This window comes from Poecilia mexicana, unplaced genomic scaffold (genome assembly GCF_051168715.1).
Source record: "Poecilia mexicana isolate PSO_F unplaced genomic scaffold, ASM5116871v1 scaffold_6, whole genome shotgun sequence".
Classification (NCBI taxonomy): Eukaryota; Metazoa; Chordata; class Actinopteri; order Cyprinodontiformes; family Poeciliidae; genus Poecilia; species Poecilia mexicana.
The window spans coordinates 18,629,916-18,651,641 of record NW_028263375.1 but is presented as its reverse complement, the minus strand read 5'-3'; the positions used below and the strand labels follow the sequence as shown (position 1 = coordinate 18,651,641).

At 38.7% G+C, this 21,726-nt stretch overlaps 1 protein-coding gene across 2 annotated transcripts; it reads right to left on the bottom strand.

The window, feature by feature from the left end:
* Positions 1-1,602: 1,602 nt before the first annotated feature.
* Positions 1,603-21,646, bottom strand: LOC106917342 (GTPase HRas). 2 transcript variants are annotated; one of them, XM_088006348.1, is made up of 6 exons: positions 21,365-21,646; positions 10,175-10,313; positions 7,292-7,470; positions 5,678-5,837; positions 4,896-5,020; positions 1,603-4,250 (listed from the first exon to the last, which is right to left on the bottom strand). In XM_088006348.1, exons 2-5 carry the CDS (start codon positions 10,283-10,285, stop codon positions 4,901-4,903), a joined length of 570 nt encoding a protein of 189 aa, XP_087862474.1. In that variant the 5' UTR covers positions 10,286-10,313; positions 21,365-21,646; the 3' UTR covers positions 1,603-4,250; positions 4,896-4,900. The 2 variants fall into 2 exon arrangements, with proteins under 2 accessions (XP_087862474.1, XP_014841707.1); XM_014986221.2 differs by having other exon boundaries at positions 21,344-21,645.
* Positions 21,647-21,726: the final 80 nt, after the last annotated feature.

Here is a 21,726-nt window from a genome sequence, read left to right as displayed (position 1 = left end):
TGACAAACTCTTTGTTTTAACTGTATTTAAATGTTCTTGACCCACTTTGCTTCACTATGTTATCACATTTTGCAATCCTAATCAGGCATAACAGTAAGATGACCTGCCCAATACTTGTGCTGATTCTCTTCTTGTTCCCAAAACAGCCCTAACCAGGTAATAGACTAATTAGAACTCTGAGGGTGTGCTGTAGAATCTGTTACCATGATGTTAACAGCAAACCTGTTTAAGTCATGTCTAGTTTATTTAGCATCCAGATTTAGCTATAGCAACACAGTTATTCTTACAGTGGTCCACACCTCACATGATTCATATATTTTCAAATAAATTCACAGGTGTTCTAGTTTAAACAATACATCTGAAAAACTCAAGTAGTGAGTAGCTTAATCTTAGCTGAAAGCTGTCCTAATGTCACGCATTGATTGGATGTGTTTGTTTAGCACATCCAGCATATGACCTTGTTGGGGTTTTTTTTTTTAACTCTCAAACCGGTCTGGTCCTGAAACTTTATTTTTTTTATTTTATTTTTTACCTTTTGTCAGGAATCTTTATATTGCTGAAAGAGCCAAAAGCCATGCCCCCCGTCATTGGATCACCATCCTTGGATACGTTTGATGCAAACAAAACCAGCAGTCATAGAGATGCTTTGACCTAGATTTCTGGGTATCCCAATACGGACCTGGTCAAACTTTCTGTCTGAACCTCTGTGATCACAGAAAGGTTATTTATGCTTTCTCTGAACCCAGTTGGGTTTCGTCTCTGGGTTCCTATATGACTCCCACAGGTATCCTGTCTGTCCAAGAATGTCACTGTGAGGCTGGAGCACTGCTGGATCTTTAGTGTGCTGTAGTCCAGACATTGTTGTGGTTCCTCACTCGAGAATCCAGAACCGAATTGCGAAACGATGGTATTGCTAAATAAGATGTCTCGTCTCAACCACAGGCAGACCAAGGCAAATAAAATAATCATGCAGGAACTTTAGAGATCAGGTTGTAAATAACAAATAATGCAACTTAACCTAAGTTGCCCAACAATCCGGGTATCTATAAATTAATGTGTGCGCGTTTGTAAGTGTAATTAGATGAATGTGGATTTAGAGTAAAGCACTGGAGTCAGAACCAGAAAAGCTCTTTGTGAGTTCAGCCTATTTGACATTTTTTTAAGTGTCTTTTAAGAATTTACATTTAAGCAGATATTACATGTGCCTGTTATTAAGGGCACACTTTTTTTTCTTATAACAAATCTTTCTTTTTAAAATTGGTCTGATGTAATATTCTAATTTTAAATGTCATGCTTTTCCTCTCAATTAACAGAAATAAAGGCCATCTTTGTGAATATGTTTCACATAGTGATACAATTCTTTAAATAAATGAACCTTTCAATAATATTCAAATCTATTGAATGACTTTGCAGTGTTCTTTACATCACCTTTTCACAATGCTATGACCAGCAAACAGATCTATATCTATATCAGCCATTTATCTTGCTCTATAGTTTGGTGGGATGAATACAGTCCACAGCCTTTAATTTATTCATTTCACGCAATACACGCATCGGCCCGTAGGTGGCAGCAGAAAAAAAGAAAATTAAAAGTGGGAAAGATTCATCTTGACATCTTTATTCTTGTCCTGCAATACATTTGCCACATTTTTTTAAAGAGTAAATACATTTTAAATAGCTACACAGCTGACATTTTCACAAAATTCTTTCACGCCTCTATTCCACGGTTTGCAAAGGGAGAAACGAGCCTTTGAACTCGTTGCATTTGTGCAAACCATCACCTGCCCCATCTCAATGGTCCATACAGTCTTTGTCATGCTTCCCAAAGTTTTAAACAAGTCCGTATGATGTAGGTGATTTGGTGGCCGAGTTTTGCAACAACATGCTGCTGCTTTTTCTAATGTGATGGGGGGTTGTGGGGAGGTTGTGTGCATAGATTTGTGAGACTATGATTATACTATGGGTGAACTGTTGTAAAAATAAAAATAAAGGGGGGAGAGGTCTTACCACCACAACTGTAACTCCATGTTACAAACTCCAGTTTTTTCACCCCTCCCCCCCAGTTAAAGGTGGGGTCAATGATAATCCCCTACATCATTTCCATAATCTTAACACAAAGTGTCTTTCGAACGAAATCTAAAAGACCCAAGCACATTCACAGTTTGTGTCTTTTCTCTGGAGGAGAAACGAACAAGTAATTAAAAACAAACTGGCCACCAGAATCCACGTGATAACCAGACTGGTCAATATTTCTGGTTTTTGACTGTACAACAATCAGCTAAGACCAGACGTAATATAAAATGCAGCCAAGTAAAAATTGAAATCATTCACTGAAACCTGAAAATATGCCCAAGATCCACAAGTGAAGCAAATTTCAAAACCTGCTAAAGACATTTCCACATCTGATAAATCAATCCGGTAGATTTTCATAGAATGTAATTTTTTTTTAAACTAGTTCCATTTTGGCAACAGGTTTTATACCAGTTCATTTCTCACTTGACATGCATGTCATGTATTTTAACAAGTAAATATCCAATCCAGAAAGATGCTATTACAGAAGAGCAAAAACATAATAATAACCTGTAGTGTTTTTTGTTTTTGTATGATTTTGTTTAACACAATCATATATTTTCAGATCAATCAACAAAGAAAATAGCAAACATCACCTCTGGTAGAGCTTGCTGCTAAGCATGAGGTAAAGACTAGATAAAAGATAAGGCAAAATAAACACATAAGTCTCATTTAGGCAGCAAACAAATTAGTGATGGAGAGCACAAGCCTAGAAGCATTAAAAAAAAAAGTACAAGCAACACACTCCTGTAAACCACCATCAATCATCTGTTTCATACATTAGTCCCACATGTACAGTAAATATGGTTTCATAAAATAAGCACCTGACTTGCTGTCGCCCCCTTAAAAGAGCTGTAGGTGGCAGAGAAAGAGGAACTTGAGGATAGAACGGTGTGTGTGTGTGTGTGTGTGTGTGTGTGTGGGGCAAAAAAAAAAAAAAAATAAAACTGACGGACTCTGAGGCAGGACTTGTGCGCTACAACAGTCTGCAACACCAACTTCTGACACACCTTACTTTGGCTGCCAGGACAAGTTAGATGAGCCCTTCCTGGACCTTGGTTCCTGAGCCTTTATGATTTAAACAAGCAAATCTTGCAGTCTGAGAAGAGGAATCATTCACGAGTAAGCGCTGTAAACACTAGTTACAGAAATGAAATGTTGACGTTTTGCACGCGCCGCAACTTTCCTTGTGAAACCAAACTGAAATGGAGAAGAAGTCTAAGGAGGTGTATTTCCAACACTTGAAGTTTGGAGGGTGGAGTTCTATTGCACCAGAACGTACGTACGCTAGCCGTCACAATTATTATTTTGCAAAGACATTTCACAATGAGACATTTGTAATTAGTGAATGCAGCTGCATCCTTGAAATGAGCCCATTTTAGTAATCTCCCTTCAACACGTCTATCCCAAAAGAACCTTCTACCATTTGAAAGAGAAGTCAATAAAAATACCAAAGCAGGTGGCGTGTGAAATAAGCACTGTTCCAGTGGCTTTCAAATCTACCAATCACAACAAAAATCCACACTTTTCCTTTACAGTTTACACTAATTAGTAAGAAAAAAAATACGTTTTTTCTCTTTTTTCTCTTTTTTCCCCCAGTAGAACAGTCCAGTAACAGGAGCCGCCCAAGGAAACCCAGCACAGGTAGAGTGAGTGCATGGAGGCTGATTATTTATGCAGTGTGACAAGAAAAAGTAAAAGTTCTTTCCAGTTGTTTTCCCAAATGAAAGTCAGTCAGTACTTCCAGAGGCTCTGTAGGGAGAGGGGGATTAGGTTTCAAGGCAAGAGGGAGGGAGTAGGAAACACCCCCTCTTCACAACCAGTGTCGAGACTGAAAACAATAAGTTAGCAAGAGAAACGTGGAGCAACACAGCTTGTTCCAAGTCGTTAGTGGTGTTGCTCACAGGTCGATGCAGACCAAAACAAAACAAAACAAAAAAAGGGGTAAGAAATTAGGAGATGGGACCAATCCAGTTCAGCTAGCCACTCGGGCAACAGTCCAAAAAAAATCCTCTTTTTCATAAGAGTCTATGGTTCAGTCAGCCGTGTTGGTTTCCTTTATGAGCTTTCACTTCAGTCATCATCCCTTAGTTAAAGTCCATGTGTCATCTTTAGGTTGTTTAATCCATCACTTCTCGACTTTATGCCGCAGCATTTCTCCTCAACATGTGAATGGAGAGCTGAAACACAAAACAACAGAAGACGGCATTGAAATGTTATCATTTCGGGAAAAAAACTAACAGAATTCTGTATTCAGTCACATGCAGGGCCGCTGAACGGTTTATACACACGCAACATGGGTATGAATGTTATGGTCATTTTGGAATTTAAATGATGCAATTGAAAATTTCTTTTCTGATTTTCAGTCTTGAAAAGCAATATACCCTATCGTGCTGGATTCCATATTTAGAAACTTGTGGAGGGACACTGAACCAAATTGGGTGTGCGTAATTTTGACCACATGTGGAATAGAGGGAAAATCCCAGACAAACTAGAGAAGTCAAGCTCTGTCCTAAAAAAACATTGTTTGTTGTATTATTAGAGAATTAATGTAATGCAACAATTATTTGCTGAATCCTTGATTATATGGAGTTTGAGTATTGGGCTAATTACCCAGGGTGCACTCTGGCTCTTGCTCGCCCACTGCTGGAGATAGACACTAACCCCCACAACTCTGAACAAGATGAATGGATGGATATTTTAATATGAATTGTTAAAAAAAAACACACACACACACACAGTTTCCATGACATTCATACCCATGGTGTATGCAAACCTTTTACCGGACCAATGGAGGGACAGTTACTGAGTTCATAATGTTTTACCTGCATCACGATACCACACATCTGCAACTCATACAGTCCTGGCCGCTCTCATCAGGCGGGTTCAGCTTCCTCAGCTTGTGCTGTCTTATTTCCCTCACCAGTGTGTAGAAGGCATCCTCCACTCCCTGCCAAGCACACACAAACAGGGTTACAGGAAAAATGGAGGCTCTTACCACGAGAAAAACCAAAGGACCACATATGTATCTTTTATAACTAGCAGCAGGTGTGCACATCAGCTGATAAAACTACCATGGCAACCCCATTCACCGCTTTATGGCAAAACCGTGATCTACATGCTAAATCTTTGGGTTGGAAATGCGAGTGACAAAGAATCAACAGGTTCCAGCCTGAATGCGAGTGTATAAGTGCCTACAAAATAATGTGTGACAGTGAGTCACAGACAGTGGGAGCTTTGCTGCAACTGTTCCTAAGAAGGCTTTATAAATGATGTAGCTCTACTCTAGGCCAAGGTAAGCTAGCCATGACTCACCGCCTGAAGCATAATAAAAATGTTCTCGGCTACAAAAATTACATCACACCACAGGCCGTGCACCGCTTTGTGTGCTTGAATATGTGAAAAGTAAAATGCTGAGACCAAATTTAGAGTGCTGCCGGCTGTAATGGATCCGATTTCAACGCATAATGCAAATGGATATTTGCCCAATTAATACATAATCCAAAATATGACTTGAAGGTTTGCGGAGATGGGGGGGAAAAAAAATGCGAATCATCGAAAGAAAAACAGAAACAGAAAAATAGAAAAACAGATTCTGAACACCTACCTGTCGTGTCTTAGCCGAGGTCTCAATGTAAGGGATCCCGTAGGAGCGAGCAAGCTCCTGGGCTTGCCTTGTGTCCACTGTGCGTGCTGGGAGGTCACATTTGTTTCCCACAAGCACCATGGGTACATCATCAGAGTCTTTCACGCGCTTGATCTGTTCTCTGTGAATTGAAAGATTGCAGAATTTGAGATTACATTTTACAAAAACAAAAAATAAAAAATAAAACTGTTTCTCCCAACAGGTGATCTAAGGATTGATGAAGCTAAGGATTAATTGGGGCTGGACAAAACTGGCAAATCATGTGATTACAATATCAGCTGTGAAAAAATACAACAACAAAAAACAAACAAACATATTTTCTGTACCCTGCATTGTGTTGCATCTGTTATAGCGAAAACGAAAGCATTGTTGATATGCAAAGCACAAAATCCTAAAACTTTGAATACAAAATGCCACCAATTATTACATTCAAAACAGTCTGTGGTGATGTTCACATTGCACACAATACATGCCAGTGATACACTTGTGACATATTGCGCAGTCCTTTGTAGTAGGTAGTAATCCACAATAACATGTCCACTACGTCTGTGGAATCCTCCTGACTCCGTAAACAAGCACAGCCCGGCACCTCCACAGGAGAAGCAACCCATCACCCAGGGAACTTTAGGACCCAGAGGTGGAGCCGTGGCAAGGTCTACGCTGGGCTGTGCTGCACTGCTGAAGGAGGACGGTGGGGAGAAACAGAGGAGGGGGGAGGTGGAGGGATAGACAACAGGCAGGCGGCAAACAGCATTACCTCATCACTACAGCAGCAAGTGCCAAACGTTGTGCAGCCTGGGGGCGGAGGGGGGCGACTGAGTGAGAGCAGTGGGTCACATCAGATCAACTCATGTACAGCAGGAAGCTTCTGCCACTGTCAGCTCAGTCAATTTTCATCCTAATGCAACACTATAACCCCACATACATGATCCTCTCCAGCAGACAGTCAGCACTGCTATTTTAATGCACCGTCATGAGCTACCAGTAGGACTCGAGTGAAAAACTCGACCGTCGCCTATAAAAAAAAAACAAAAAAAACAGACGAGGGCTATTTTAATAGCTCGAAAGCTCAAACTCTTCCTAAATCTGTTCTAGCGCCGATTCTACGCGTTCTGCTTTCAACTGAGCTGTGTTAAAAGCTCTGAAATCACAGCCTAATGCGATGAGAAAGACAACATTTGGCGAAGATAAAGAGCCCTGTCATCTCTAGCAGAAACTCTCCCCCACTTCCCGCTGGCTTTCTCCTTTCCCTGTCCTTGGGAGCGTTACCTCTGCCTGCTCCTCTAATTGAGTCAGGATCAATTTCATTGGCATCACACTGTAAGCCTCCAGTTGGGGGCTAAGCTTTCTTTAGCTTGTGTTAAACGCTACAGCATGACATCACCCTACTACTGCAGAGAGCTGGCACACTCACACATTGACACAAAGCCCTCTGAATCCAGACCCCACAGGAGCCCTCGCAACATATTCATATATACGTGTGGACACGTACAAAAAGGCTAAGAAGCAGACTAAACAATGTTCTTGTGTGTCAGACATACTAACAATGTGTGTATACGGATGTCTTCAACAAACCTGTACTGGTGAATGTCCTCAAAAGACTTGGTGTTGTTGATTGCAAAGACGCAGAGGAAGCCCTCTCCTGTTCTCATATACTGATCTCTCATGGCGCTGTACTCCTCCTGACCTGCAGTGTCCAGGATGTCCAGCAAGCATGTCTCCCCGTCGATCACCACTTGCTTCCGGTAGGAGTCCTTCAGAAAAAAGGAGACACTCAAATGTTTCAATTCATGCACCAAAACAACAACAACAAAAAAAAGCATAGTACTCCAACAGTCCTGAGGAGGACGGTGAGGGGAATCATCTCTGAGTTGTTGCAGAAACTGAACAGTTGAACATTTAGAGAGTCTTTGTAGTTTGGGAACTGCAACATCAAAAGCAGAACCGTCACACTGGTACTTATAGCTTTCTGCAACACATACCGTACTTAAAATGCTGAACTGCTGCAATGACTAAGAAGACACGGATGGAATGTGCGCATTTAAACAGAAAAAGTCCTTTTTCTGACCACAGTTATAGATTTAGTCAAATTTAATAAGTCAGGCGGCAGACTGGGATGTTCAAAACATGAGGACGCTCGAGTGTTGTTATCAGAGTGCAAAAACAAAATGTGAAGGTTAATCTTTGAAGACACTGAACAAACAGATTTATAAAGATTAATTTCATTTTGTTAATAAAAGAAAAGTTCCACCACCACAAAACCAGGAAATTAGCTGATCGCCTGTTCCTTTAGTACGGCCCTGCCAAATGTTGTTTGTCCACATTGTACACAGGCTTAGTAATTAACCTGCGTGAAGTCAGATTGAAATTGTTGTTAGATTACAGGTTTCTGTTTATTCCCTCTGTTGGCAAACCAGTTCTGTTGTAACCCATCATTGTGACTATCCAAACATCCAGTGTCTATGCTGGAAGGAACAGAACCGCCAGCCAGCATTGGGAGTTTCCCCAGAGCGATTAATCACCTGTTGTGTTGACATTGGACTCATCCAACCCGAGAGACGGATGCTGGAACTGGGTCACCGCAGACCCAGGCCAAGTTTAAAAAGTAATCAGTCGGACCACGAGTAAGGCGTTCCATGTTTTACTAAAAGTCTCTATCCGGTGTTGGTGAAGTTTACTCACCAGCTTAGGCCATGAAATCCTTTTTCTTTTCACTCCTGAGAAATGACTAAACTCAGAATTTTGTGAGATTTTTATTTATTTATTTTTTTTATAGATAAGTGTGGCAGTGAAAGGCTAGCAAGCTATTCAGACATTTGATGACTTTGGCAACTTAAGTCAACTCAAAATGAAAGTGTTTGTATGAAAGGGCTACAAGCCTCAGCGGATCTACAATTTCACAACGGTCACTCGGTACCTCTTTTTCCAGCCAAACAACGGCCATGGAGTTACATAAACTGCGCCTGGCAGTGTCACCAATCCGCTACGTAGGCTGTAATATTCCGGTGTGTTTTAGCTTTTGCAAAAAAAAAAAAAAACAGAGTAAACCTTTAGATTCTGTCAGCTGTGCTACAACATCAAAGAGAATGTTTTCTGATCCTCTTTGCCTTCAAGGGCTTCTAGCTGTTGCTGAAAATGAACCCTAAGGAATCATGTTTGGCTGACTCACCAAATCAGCTGATGAGGGAGATTTATACAGCATGCACCTGACTAACCTGTTAGCTTCCAAGACCTTCGTGAATGTTATCATTTTCCCCCACAAGAAGTCCATATTAAAGAGATTTTTTTTTTAAAATAAATAATAAACTGTATCACAAGTGGAGGAAAATTAAATGACAATACATAGAAACATTGCCTAAATATGTGAATTACAAACAAATAGTTCAAGGGGGATCTGATGCAGGCTGCTACATATCCCAGCTGACATTGTCTTGCTGTTGGGTCACCGAGTTGTGAGGAAGGATGTCCAGCAGAAAGATGGACGTGGCTGGATTTCGGTCATCCATCTCTACTTCCCATTAAATCTTGGCAGATTTTCGGATCACATGAAAAATGAGGGGATCAGAGGAGCAGCGTTATCGGAGCCAATGTTTAGCCTTCCAACATGCAGTCACACACAAAAAAACATGGAGTGCTCTCCCTTTGTTTGTTCGAGCATAGGGGCCAGGAATGCAAATACACAAAAAGGACATTGTCTGGCCAGAGGCAGGCGTGGTGAGAAAGTGAGGGAGAGAGGGGAGACTGACAGAAAAAGAGAGAAAAGAGAGGAGGAAAATATTCTCCCTGGCTGCCTTCTTGATACAAGCATTGCAACCTCTTCCTCCATGTTAGATCCACGATGATGTCAAATGTAAGGGTCGCGCAAACTTCCTCAAAGTCTGACCAGTTTGGAGAATCGACAGGAGATCCGGTGCATGTAGTGAGAGAAACGTGGCTCAGATCAAGCCTTCATGTCAGCGAGGTTCACAGTATGCTCTGTGCTTCTGCCATCCAAGCCGCTAAAATGTCATGTCAAAGCATTTCCACAGCTTAGAGTGCATTTAATGACACGCCAGACGAAGATCCTGAGCGACCTGAGCTTTTTCACTCAGGAAGAACCAAAGATTAATGCAGCCTGCTGCTGTAATTTGCCCACAAATAAAGGCAATTACAAGAAATTGATACATTAGACGTTTTTCTGTTTAATTATTTTGATAATATGGAATATTAGGCTACCATACTGTGAAAATCTGATTCGAGCCTCTATGCCCAATCTTTCCATAGTATAAAGATAGATTCTAAAACTAGAGATAAATCATCCACCATTGAAAAAACCCAGAACAAATACCAAAATACAACAGTTCAAGAGGGAATAATAATTATTATTATTTCTTTTTAGCATTACGATCTACTCTGTGCCACTTCAAGCTCTGGGTGACATATCCACAGGAATAACAGAACAGTGCAGTGCAGTCATACCTCTATGGTAGGGTCATATTCATCCACAAAGTGGTTCTGGATGAGCTGGATGGTGAGCGCACTCTTGCCCACGCCTCCAGCTCCCACCACCACCAGCTTATACTCCGTCATGTTTGCCGCTGCCGTCCACAACGCGACGCTGACGGAGAGAGGAAAGAGGGCGTTAAAAACGAGCATGCTAGGAAAAGACTAAAAGTTAAAAAAAAACAAAAAACAACAATGTTTAAATTAAGAACCAAGCCGTGAAAAGTTTTCGAGTCATTAGGTCATTCATGACATGAGGTACAGAAAAAACATCCGATGGCGGCCTTGCTGGCCGTTGGCGAGAAAAAGTAGCGTTTTACATGTGTTTGAGTAGGTTTTCAGTGGGGGGAGGGGGAGGGGGTTGAAGTTGAACCTCTCAAAAAAGGGGAATGTGAAAAATGTGCCGACGGTACTCAGTGTTCCCATCCTTGACCACAGTAAAGAGAGAGCATGAGAGTGGGAGCAGCGAAGGAAGGAGAAAAGAAGGAAGAACACAATGACACTGGCAGACGATGGATCCTCATCACTCAGGCTTCAGATTACTAAAATCTGCCTTTTGACCTTGATAGACGGAGGCCACAGACACATACAGGGGATCCAGTAAGACACAAATTCAGTGAAACAGAATCTTTCCTTGTTTTTACCTTAAATTTTCTCCACAGTCAACATCAGCAGGAATAAAAATTAGGAGATTTTAATGGGGAGTATGGTTTAAATTTTTTTTTTCCCTTTAAATGCATGCATCGTTGAAATAATACATTCTCTTAAATAAGCATATACCCGTCACTAATATTTGAATAAATGTTCTATACCTAGCTGGAGAGTTTTGCAACAACCAATATTCTTCAGACAAAATCTGTTCTTGATCTTCGACCACTATTTATTTTTTTCATCAGAAAAGGTAAAGTTTATTTGATTAATTGGTTTTCTGGCACATACCTGGCTTTCAAGCATAGTTCAGACATTTCTGAAGACTTGAGGTCAGTGGACATTCCAGAGGCTAAGAGTTAGCCCACTGTATCATGTCCAAAGTCTGCTTTGACATGAAGAACCAGAAAAGGCCTCAACACCATTGTTCCTTTAGCAGTGGCGTAAGTTTAACATACCCACGGACTCAGAGATAACAGACAAGAAAGGCACCTGCTCCAAAAATGGACGCCACCCATCTTGACTGAAATTTGCTCCTCTCCACAAGGAGAAGCCAAATGCCTTCTGGAGAAAACTTTAGAAGTCAAGGGTCGAGGTATTTGACCACAATTACAAGAAGAATGTTTGGAGGAGTAAATGTGTGACTTTCAGATAGATACAAGATCGTTGAAACAACTTTCAGGAAAGGTGGTGGCACATCAAGTTGAGGGTATGTTCCTCTGCTAGACGGTGCATTTACGATTGGCTGGCGTATACGAAAAACATAAAAGGACCACATCTAAATTCTTTAGTTTAATAAATTATATAAAGTTGTAAGTCTACGAAGTGCAAAAAGGAAAAAACAAAATTGTGACTAACTGTCACTATGCGCCAAAGACTGACTTCATAACCAAATCAACATTATCAACAGTGAAATACTTATCCAATAACTGGGAGAATTTAAAACTCAAACATTGACATGCATGAAAAAATCTGGTTTTATCTAAAAAATAAATAAATAAAAAGAGCTTAAAAAAAAACAACCCTTATCTGTCATAAGGACAACGGCGTTCTCACGGATCCATTGACTTACAGTTAAGGGGTATAAGAATTTCCTTGCTTCTTGTTGAATAGCATAAAGTACGAAAGATGTTGATTAACAAACCTATAGTTTGTTTTTATATATAGTTTAAATCATACCATTGGTATATTTCTCTATATAGAAAACAAAAGCTAATAGAAAGAAGAGATAGTCGCACAGATCCAATGACATCAACAAACTGCTGCACTGCTCACCTGTAAAATTCCAGGTGTCGGCAAGTGGAAAGAGTAGACATGGATGTTTTACACAATGTTCTGAAGTAGAGTGTGACTCAGTTTATGAAAAAAATACAAAAAGGTTTCTAAACCTATGACCTGAGAATGACACCTCTACCCCCACCCATAAAGGAAAAAAAAAAACCCTAACTTATTCACGGGCCCATAAAAAAAAAAGGAAAAGAGCATAACCTCAGATGAGGATTTTGTCAGAAACAGGTTCATGACTAATGCCTGTGCGACCAGCTTCAGACAGTCCCCGATTGACCAGGTGATGCCATCATGATGTCACCTCTCATTACATCAATTAGGAAAATAACGGGGATTTCTATTGACGTCAAGACGTTATCGATATTAATCAAGTTATATTTATATCAATTGTGTGTTTGTGTCAGATTTCCTGTTTGGCAAATTGGACTGATTGATATTTAATCATAGTTTTAAATGTGTGACATTTGTAAGTGCTACTTTTTAATGCACATTTAAAAAAAAAAAATCAACATCTATATCACATTAATCCTTCATCCTAAGTGTATGTTTCTCTCATTTCTTGCTGTTTTGATGAAACACTCAAAGAAATAAAAATAAAAACTAGCTGGGACTAACATGCATATAAGGTGTCCTTGCCTAATGTTTTGTAAAAGGTTTAAAAAAGAAAATCATTAACCCACACCACCTGTTACAGTGTGTATCCAGTGCATTAAGGTATCATTACAGGCAAGGGTCACATATGCCACTGAACCTTGTGTGGGCAAAGAAAAGTCTTCTGCCATTTGAAATTCACTGTTCTGTCCATTAGACAATCTCTTTGCTCACCAATGATTTTAGCTAAAATTCAGTTCTATTGTAAGAGCAGAAATACACGAAACGTCGTGCCCGGAGTGTAGTTTCAGAAAGAAGAGCAGCAATTCTCTGAAACGGAGCAACATGTCAAAGGAACAAAAAGAAAGCGAATAATTACAAAAACCGCCTTCATGTGGCAAATCAAGTGGAAAGTGAAAAACAACTGACAACTTGTCACATTTGGTGTTATCTTTGGGTGTGGTGTTTTATTATTAGAATCTCAGAGCAAAAAGGCTGTGTTATTTGCATACAAACTGTGTCAGTGTGCTGTGTGGGCAGACTAATATTAGCCAACAGAACGACCAGAATGATGTTAATGATTGACAGGAAAGCAGGGCTCCATACTAAAAACGGGCATTAACTGCTCTCGTTTAATCGCAATGATACACTTTATGTTCCAGCGCAACATCCCCAATATGCGAACCTGGGTGGAACGCGTGGCACGTAATGCTCCTTTTTGTAAAAACACCTAGAAACCTTCTAACTTCATTGTGGACTGCAAAATCAACTAAAGTAGCTTATTCTGAGTTGATCGCAAAGATCTGAGCAAGTATCGAAGTACAATCTTGTCATCAAGGTATATCAAAGTTTAAATAAATAAGTAAAAAGCAATAAAAAAAGCAACATTTTTCTATTATGTTACTTGTTTAGTGCTGCTCCTTCACCACATCTGCTATGCACTGCTGTTCATAGGAATACTAAACCTTTCCTGTGCTTAGAGTATTTTGTTCTTCTACTTTATGTATATATATATATAAAAAAAATACCAGTTTCAAACTTCTTTAATTAATGTGTTTTATTTGAGCAACATAAGGTATAACTGATGCTTTTCTGTTCTGAACAAAAACAATTACAGTATGATAACCGTGGGAATCTCATGCTGGTCCATGTCTGCAGTAACTGGTTGAAATTTGGACACCTGCACTTTAATAATATACAGTAAAGTCTTTTAACAGTTTTCAATTTATTGGGTTTTAAAAATAATAAAAAAAATACCAGCCAATATATATATATATATATATATATATATATATATATATATATATATATATATATATATATATATATATATATATATATACTTATTAGCAACATAAAAGGTAATTGATAAATACACTTACATACTGCATATAGCCAGTTGTGTTACACATTCAACTTCAGTTATCCCTAGTCTTTTCAGCTTAATCTGTTTATAACAAACCACACTTGACTTAATCTAATTGGATAACCTGACCACTTCAGTCATTTTTATCTAACCACAATGCTCAATGGTTCAGGTCCTGTTAGTACATTATTTACAAGCACTACTATTAATCAGTTTGGGGGTTTTTTGTGTGTGGAGAACTGAATTACTCAGTAACATACGATGAGGAAACCAAGCTCACCAGAGTTGGCATGGCTGCTTGATATAATCACATTTTTATGACAACTTTAACATCTGAAAACCTGAAGCAAATTAAGAAGTCAGTCATTCAAAGGAAAATTCCACTGTGGATTTTTATACTGCGACACCTTTAGGTTTGTGCAATTTGATTTGTTTTGCAATACTGCAATCTGTTGAATTGGACCACACACCATTTTGAAACGTATGTCGTTCAGGGTAAGTAAAAAAAAAAAAAAAAAAGTAATTAAGGCAGAGCAAATATACACAACCGCACTTCTTTGTGAGGTCCAAAACTCCTAATACTGTATATAAAGACATTTTTAATGTTTTCCCCTACTAGGCAAAAATAATTATTCAATAAACATTAATTTATTGTTACAAGTGCAAGAAGTAGCATGAAAATTAAAGATATTAAAGAATTCAGTAGAAAGGGAAAACGTAGCTCAGAATCCTGCATTGTCAATAATAATTGAAAAACAATTGACATAAAAAACAAGAAGTATAAAATTCTAAAAACGATGAATGCGACAGCTGTGGCTAAGGCTGCCCAATGTTAGCAAATGTGATAAATTTGATGAGTGGTGTGAAAATGATATGAGTTGTGGTAAATAAACAAATAAATAAACAGTACTAATGTGTTCCCGCTTTGGGTTCATAACAAACATATGATACTGTGCAACTACTGAGAAAAAACAAAAACAAAACAATACATTAAAAGTTTCCATCTCAACAACATTTTATTTTAAAAGTTTTTTTCCCTGGCCGACATTGCTGTTTTGGCAGTAAAACAGCTGAGTTGCAGCATCTTAATGACTCGGCCACTTACATTTTCATGCTGCATTAAATAACAAGTGTCACCAAATATATTGCAGACACAGAGAGGCTGAATGCACGGCACTTAAAAAATTAGCTAACACTTACTTTACCTCAGACACTTCTTCACAACACACACGCTGTATAGAGTGATACTACAATAACAATAAATTAGTGATATATTGTGATGGCCAAGTCGTCACTCCTGTCCTACATACATCTGTGTATAAGAGCTGCTGAAGCACAGACTTATGTGAATCTCGCCCAAAGTTTTGAATGAGTCTGGCTTCACAATGCTCTCAGCTCTGTGTTTGTTTATGCTCATGCGTCTTCTCATACCATGCTTTTATCTTCCACTAAACTTTTCACTAAAATGCTTGCACACAGAACCCTACAGAAAGGACAGCTTCAAATCTTCAGCTTGCACCATCAAATGATTGAAGTGGAAATTGAGATGTGTACAAGAATACAAGATATTGTATATATATGTTTGGTTTTTTTTACCTTTTTTATTTAGGCATAGTTTCATTCGTTTCCTTAGGTTTGGTAGCATTTTATTAAATACACTCTTCCCTCTTCAAGTCCATTGCATGGCAGATGCACTCCTGTTATTTAAGCCTGAATTTATTTATTTATTTATTTATTTTTTTTTACAAAATATTCCACTCCTTTCCTTGAGACACATATTTGTTCATTCTGCTCAGATATTTGTAATTTCAGCAATAGCCCATCAATTTCCCATAAAGGTCATATTTGTGCAAGTCCATTTTTACATACCCGCAGAAAAACAACAATTTGAGTTTAGATGGCGGTTTTCTGGGTGAACAAGACCCAAAACGTCCCTACAAAGCAGCCAATTCTTAATTAAATCTGTATCTTAGGCACATATCTTATTACTAATAAGCTATGTGTACTCTCTGAATTGTGTGAGAATCAAATATATTTATATTTTGTTGCGATGCAGCTTCACATATATGCTAAATGTCGAGTGTTGGGATATTTCCGAAGCTCAAAAATGTGCAATCCTGTGGCCTTGTCCAGTTATGACCAAACCCAATCCACCAAACATCTGACCAATAGGGAGGGGGCATCTGGTTTAACAAACACAGACCGCTACTGTGACCAAAAATGTTTTTACATCTCATGGATTAAAACTGAAGATTTTTCCCCTCTATTGTTCATGCTTATAATAGAATATAAAATTAAAAATATTTTTATTTTCTATTTAAAAAAAAGCCAACAGAACACAATTAGTACAGAGAGAAGGCTAAAATTTCACACAGCGAGACTAGTTTGTGGCATGACATAGCTAGAACTCAACAAATGATCAAAATCTAGAGTTTTAGGATGCTAATTCAACCTGCCTGCATCTGCTGCTGGGAGACTAGAGGAAGCAAAGCAGACACTCATGCCATCTTCCCACAAACTAGGCCATGGGAGCATCTGATTAATAATCCACACATACATATGGAGATGAAGAGCAAAATGAATCATTGATGGATGCTGTCTGGTTCCTGGAGCCACTTGTTGTCACTGGGGGCTTAAACCGAGCTGGTCTTCGTGCAGATGGAAAGGAAACACGGTCCTCTGTGTTTGCAGAAACCTCATCCACTTTACTACCACACAGACGGAGGAAGCAGTTGAGCTCTTTGTTAGAGATGCTGGAAATTGTAAAATTTACAAATCTTTAATTTCATCATTGTCTTTGCCAATTTCAGCTTCATTAGTACAGTAGTTGCGGTCTTTTATGTGAACACAGATTGGTAAAGTTGCAGTCCAACATCTCCATGTGTTTTTTTTTTTTTTCCTTCTTCATAAAGCAATCAATGTGATATGCAAAGTGTACAGTATTAACCTTTGCAGTGGTATTTGGCCTTTTCTATAGGTATAGGTAGAGTAGTGTTTGTTTTTTGTAGCTAAATGCGCAGATGCATATTTAGCTACAAACGATAAAGTGTACCCTAAAGGAATGCTGTTATTGCATTTTAAACAAAATGTTTATTGTCTTATTTTAAAAAACCCCAAATTGAATTAATTGGTGCATCTATTAATGTATTTCTAATATTATATTTAAAAAAAGCCTTAAGTGGTTAAATAAATTTAAAAAAAAAATCTGACAGAATGTGCCAATTTTCTATCCAATTAATCAAATATAATAACTAAAATAATCATTAGTTACAGCCCTACATGACTATGAAAAGATAAAATGATGTAGTTGACACAACCGTGCAGCTCGGGTGCAATACTGAAGCAGCAACAGTGTGCTGAGAAAGAGTAACTTCGTCTCTGCAGCAACCAAACATGCCAAGTGGCGTCGATTTCTGTTCCAAAGTCCCCAAAAACCTTTGCAGAGACGCTCCCCATCCGATGAGGGAACACTACCCCAGCATCTATGCGTTCAAAGGTATTTATAGCACACCACCTCCAGCATGGGAAATTAACATTTCGTTTTGAAACCCTAGAGCATCGCCTGGACCAAGAGGATAACCTTACATGACAGCTTACGGAGGGTGCAAGCGCGGAGAAGCAACGGGTCGGTGGGAGGGGAGATCCGCTCTCACTGCATGTCAAGAGCACAACTACCACACACAAGAAGGGTCAACGTGGAAAAGAGAAAATGTGTAGATACCACCAGCAGTATGCTAGGTCAGAAAGAAAATAAATAAATAAATAAACAAACTTTAGTTTACACAAACCTCAACGTCATCACGATCTATTCAATTGCACAAGAAGCAAGACAACTGAATCCGTTATATCCTCTATAAACATACGTTCCCTCCATTAAAGTGCTTAATTGGTTATAGAATCCATACAAGCAGAACCACAGCAGAGATAATAGATTTTTAATGGCGTAATGATGGTAAGGAGACCCTCTCCTGGGAAGTATCAGTCAGATAGTGAGACTCCGAGAGCCGGACTAAAAACCTCGACAGTCCGCCACACCCTCCCGCTGTTTTCCAATGACATCATCATCATCATCATCCTAAACAGGACTGAAACAAGTGCTGACCGGCAAGTAAGAAATGACAAGTTGTCTTTCTGAGAAAAACATAACAAAAGCACACGAGGATGTGAATTTAAGGAGCATGTTAGAACGAGGAGGCAGATCTGCTCATTTAAAGAGATGAGCAGATAATTTTCATTTTCTTATTCGACATCACACCTACGTGTGTGAGTGTGCACAGGCCAAAACACTCTGCTCTTGAAAGGCCCTCGAGTCCAAGTGACCTTTTCCCTACTGGGTCATCCTTTCAGCTTGTCGGGCTGGGTGGGACGACACAGGCGGCAGGCTAGAGATGAAAAGACTAGCTGACCCCCCTCCCCATATCACACACAGACACAAAAAAAAAAACCCAGCCAGTTCGAGGCTTATCAGACCGCAAACATCCCAAAACTTTGAAGTTACGTTGTTGTTTTCTTTTTTTGTTCTTCTTCTTCTTGCAGCTGGAGGACTTGGTGAATCCTGAACCCAGACGTTTTAGAGAAACAGAAACCTACACTAGTAATTATCAGTCATATTTCAGAAGAATTACACTTTTTGAGAATTACTAATCTACAGTAGAAGGCAGACAATATACATATAAAAATCTGTGGTATGACTGGGCTTAAAATAACTCCAGAGTTTCAAATCTGCTATTTGAAAAGGGTAGTAAGCTTACATTGTTTGACAAGGTTATTTTTTTGTTAAAAAAATTATAACTCGGAAAAGTCTCGCTTCTTTTGGAACGCAGTTTGGTAATATCAAGGCCACATCTGATCCCAGAACAGGACAGCAAATTATATTCACACCTTTATCTCTGGCCTTTTTCCAGCTGGCTCCTTCCTTGGCTTTCAAGGAAAACTGTAAAACTGTAGAAATTTAGAAGCAACCCCAATATAAACGACTCTATGACTACCTGATGTTCACATTAAGGCAGTACAATATTAGGAAAACTCATAATTGTGCTGTTGTTGCCGAATATGGCAATGAGGACAATGGTTTGGAGTAAACCACATCTTCTCTTCCTCACTCTTTGGGTATTTTGTCAACCAAAAGCTTTAGCATCTCAGATGCAAAAAAATCTATATTAGTCATGTGCGTCAAAGGCAGAGAAAGTCAGTCCAGCTATCCAAATATATTACTTGGTTACAGAGCTTGGATGCATAACACTTGAAATGTAATACCATAGCAAACAATGCACCCAAACAGTCCATTGCAACGGCTATAGCGTTCAAGCTGATGCTACCATAATTACTGTGATTGGATACATTTCGTATTTCAGATTCGTTTTTATTGTTGCAGCTAAAAGTAGCTTTAATAGTATTGGATATCTTACTTCTGGAGAGATTGTGAATTTTGCTCCAATCACTTGATTAGAGATTCAACTACTGGCTAAGTCCCTGAAAAAAACCTTTGTGTTTGTTGTTTTGAGTTGTAGTTTTGTTTTTTTTTAGAATTTTCTATAACCGATTTGTGAGAGAACACCCGCAAATCACTCGCAATTTTTGAATCAATCAATATCGTAATTTCAAATATCCGTGTTGCTTTATCTGAAGAAGTATGAACTGAATTGTTCTTTTTTTGTTTCCAGGCAGAATAGATAAAAGAAAAGAAAATTGATCAGGATGCTGCCATCATCATGTTTCGTCGTGGGGATGCTATTTTTCTGATGTACAATTCTGTCCCTAGTTTGTATTTTCTACATTTTCTGCAGTGACTTGTTGCTGAATATCAAAGTTTGATTTGCCTTGAGACAAGTCAAATGAAAAAAACAAAAACATAAAAAAAACCCACAAAAAACACCCTTATTGTTAGTTTTTATATTCAAGTATCTTTATACTAAAAGTTAAGAAATTTGGTGCATGATTACATAAGCTGGGCAAAGTAATATTGAAAGCAAGAAAACTGTAAGAGATCAGCAGTTGAGTACACATCAGCTTCCAGGTTTTAGAATCTAGTTCACATAAAAATAGCTTTTCTCCCCTCTTCAAAAAAAATATTTGCATGTTTGCTCTCAACAGTAAATCACTCCAAATGTAACAGAAGTCAGCCTGTATCATTTTCCCTCCTAAATAGTTGTGCATTGATTATCCACACAATTATACTTCATCTTACACGGACTAATAAGCTTTCCTAGGGCAACAGTCTGTCCCCATATGTCTGGTCCAGAAACTGAATGTGTTTATCTGCCATATTCAGAATACTCTATCACTGTTTTTAAATGGTGAAATTGCATTTTATATTATGCAATATGACCTTCAGACTGAATAAAGACACCGTTTCAAGTCAGTTAGTTGACATTTATTCAAATTATCATGTAGATCATTCATAAGGAGTTGAATGTTTCAGAACATCTAAAAACCTTTTTTTTATTAAGCCATTTTTGAGTCATACCTTTTGACAGGATACAATAAGCATTAAAATATAGATTAATCCCAAATTAAATCTTTTAAAACACTACGTTTACATTTTTATGTTACCCACTTATCTTTGTGTGATTTGAAAATAAATTAGTTCAAGTGCATTTGAAAACCATACTTATTAGGACAGCTGAAAAGACATTACTGATCGATCGATTTTCTGTCCAACTTTAGTTCTAACACATTTTCGGAAAATAGATTGTTGCATGCCGTTTCTATAAATTCCTTGTAGAAACATTTTGACTTCCGCAGTGATACGTTCAATTCTTACGGAGTGAGATGGGGCGTCACCCTATTTGTCTGTGTTGCCAATATCAGCAAATACTAAGGATTCTCTCAACATTACTGAACATTTACAAAAAGAACGTTCACTTTTTTTTCTAGATGTAAATAGCCTCCACTTTCTCTTTCAGAGTCGGATAAAAGGGGACACCCAGTGACCATCATATCACTTAATTTCCAAGTTCTAACACCACAACTATTTTGTGACTGTTTAGCAAAACTCGACACAACCCGGCGTCTAATTATTCAGGCACAAATAAAAGAAAATATCAGTTATGAGCTGTGTAGAAAAGGTTTGGGCTCGCCGTGGGTAAGTAAAAAGATGTTATGATAGCTAGCTAACACGTTTTAACTGTGGACCGCAATCTTATGCGGTGTGCAAAACACCGAAAGCGTGTAAAAAGACGACACATACCAGAGAAAGAAAAAAATCCCCTTTGAACACATTTCTAACCCAGGAATGTGAAGTATATACTCACAACGAGCAGGGGTCTAATTACCGACAAAAGCGATGTTTCGTCAGTCGCAGAGGAAGAAAGAAATCTTTCAATTCCGTTGCCACAGTTAGATGGAAAAACAAAATGTTCCTGAGATCTGTCCAAACGTCTCTTCGGGTTACCAATATCCTTTATTTGCCAATTTAGTAGTTGATTTATTTTTCAGTAGGTAATACGCAGGGAAAAGAATCACTGGTTTTCAGTATGATGAGCCCGCGTAGAACAATGTGCTTCCACAGTGAGAGCGGAGCAAAGGAGATGAGGAGTACAGAGCCCACGCCCAGCTCTATCAAACATAGAACCGCCCAGGTTACTGGTCTGTTACAGATGCGTTCAGGGACTGTAAGAAATATGGCCACTCCATG

Excerpts from the sequence above, each read along its gene's own strand:
- LOC106917342 (XM_088006348.1), bottom strand. The coding sequence starts at position 10,285 with ATGACGGAGTATAAGCTGGTGGTGGTGGGAGCTGGAGGCGTGGGCAAG. Across the intron at positions 7,471-10,174 it reads AATATGACCCTACCATAGAG|GACTCCTACCGGAAGCAAGT; the intron begins GTATGACTGCAC and ends TTTTTTCTGAAG. Across the intron at positions 5,021-5,677 it reads CCTCGGCTAAGACACGACAG|GGAGTGGAGGATGCCTTCTA; the intron begins GTAGGTGTTCAG and ends TGTGCTTGGCAG.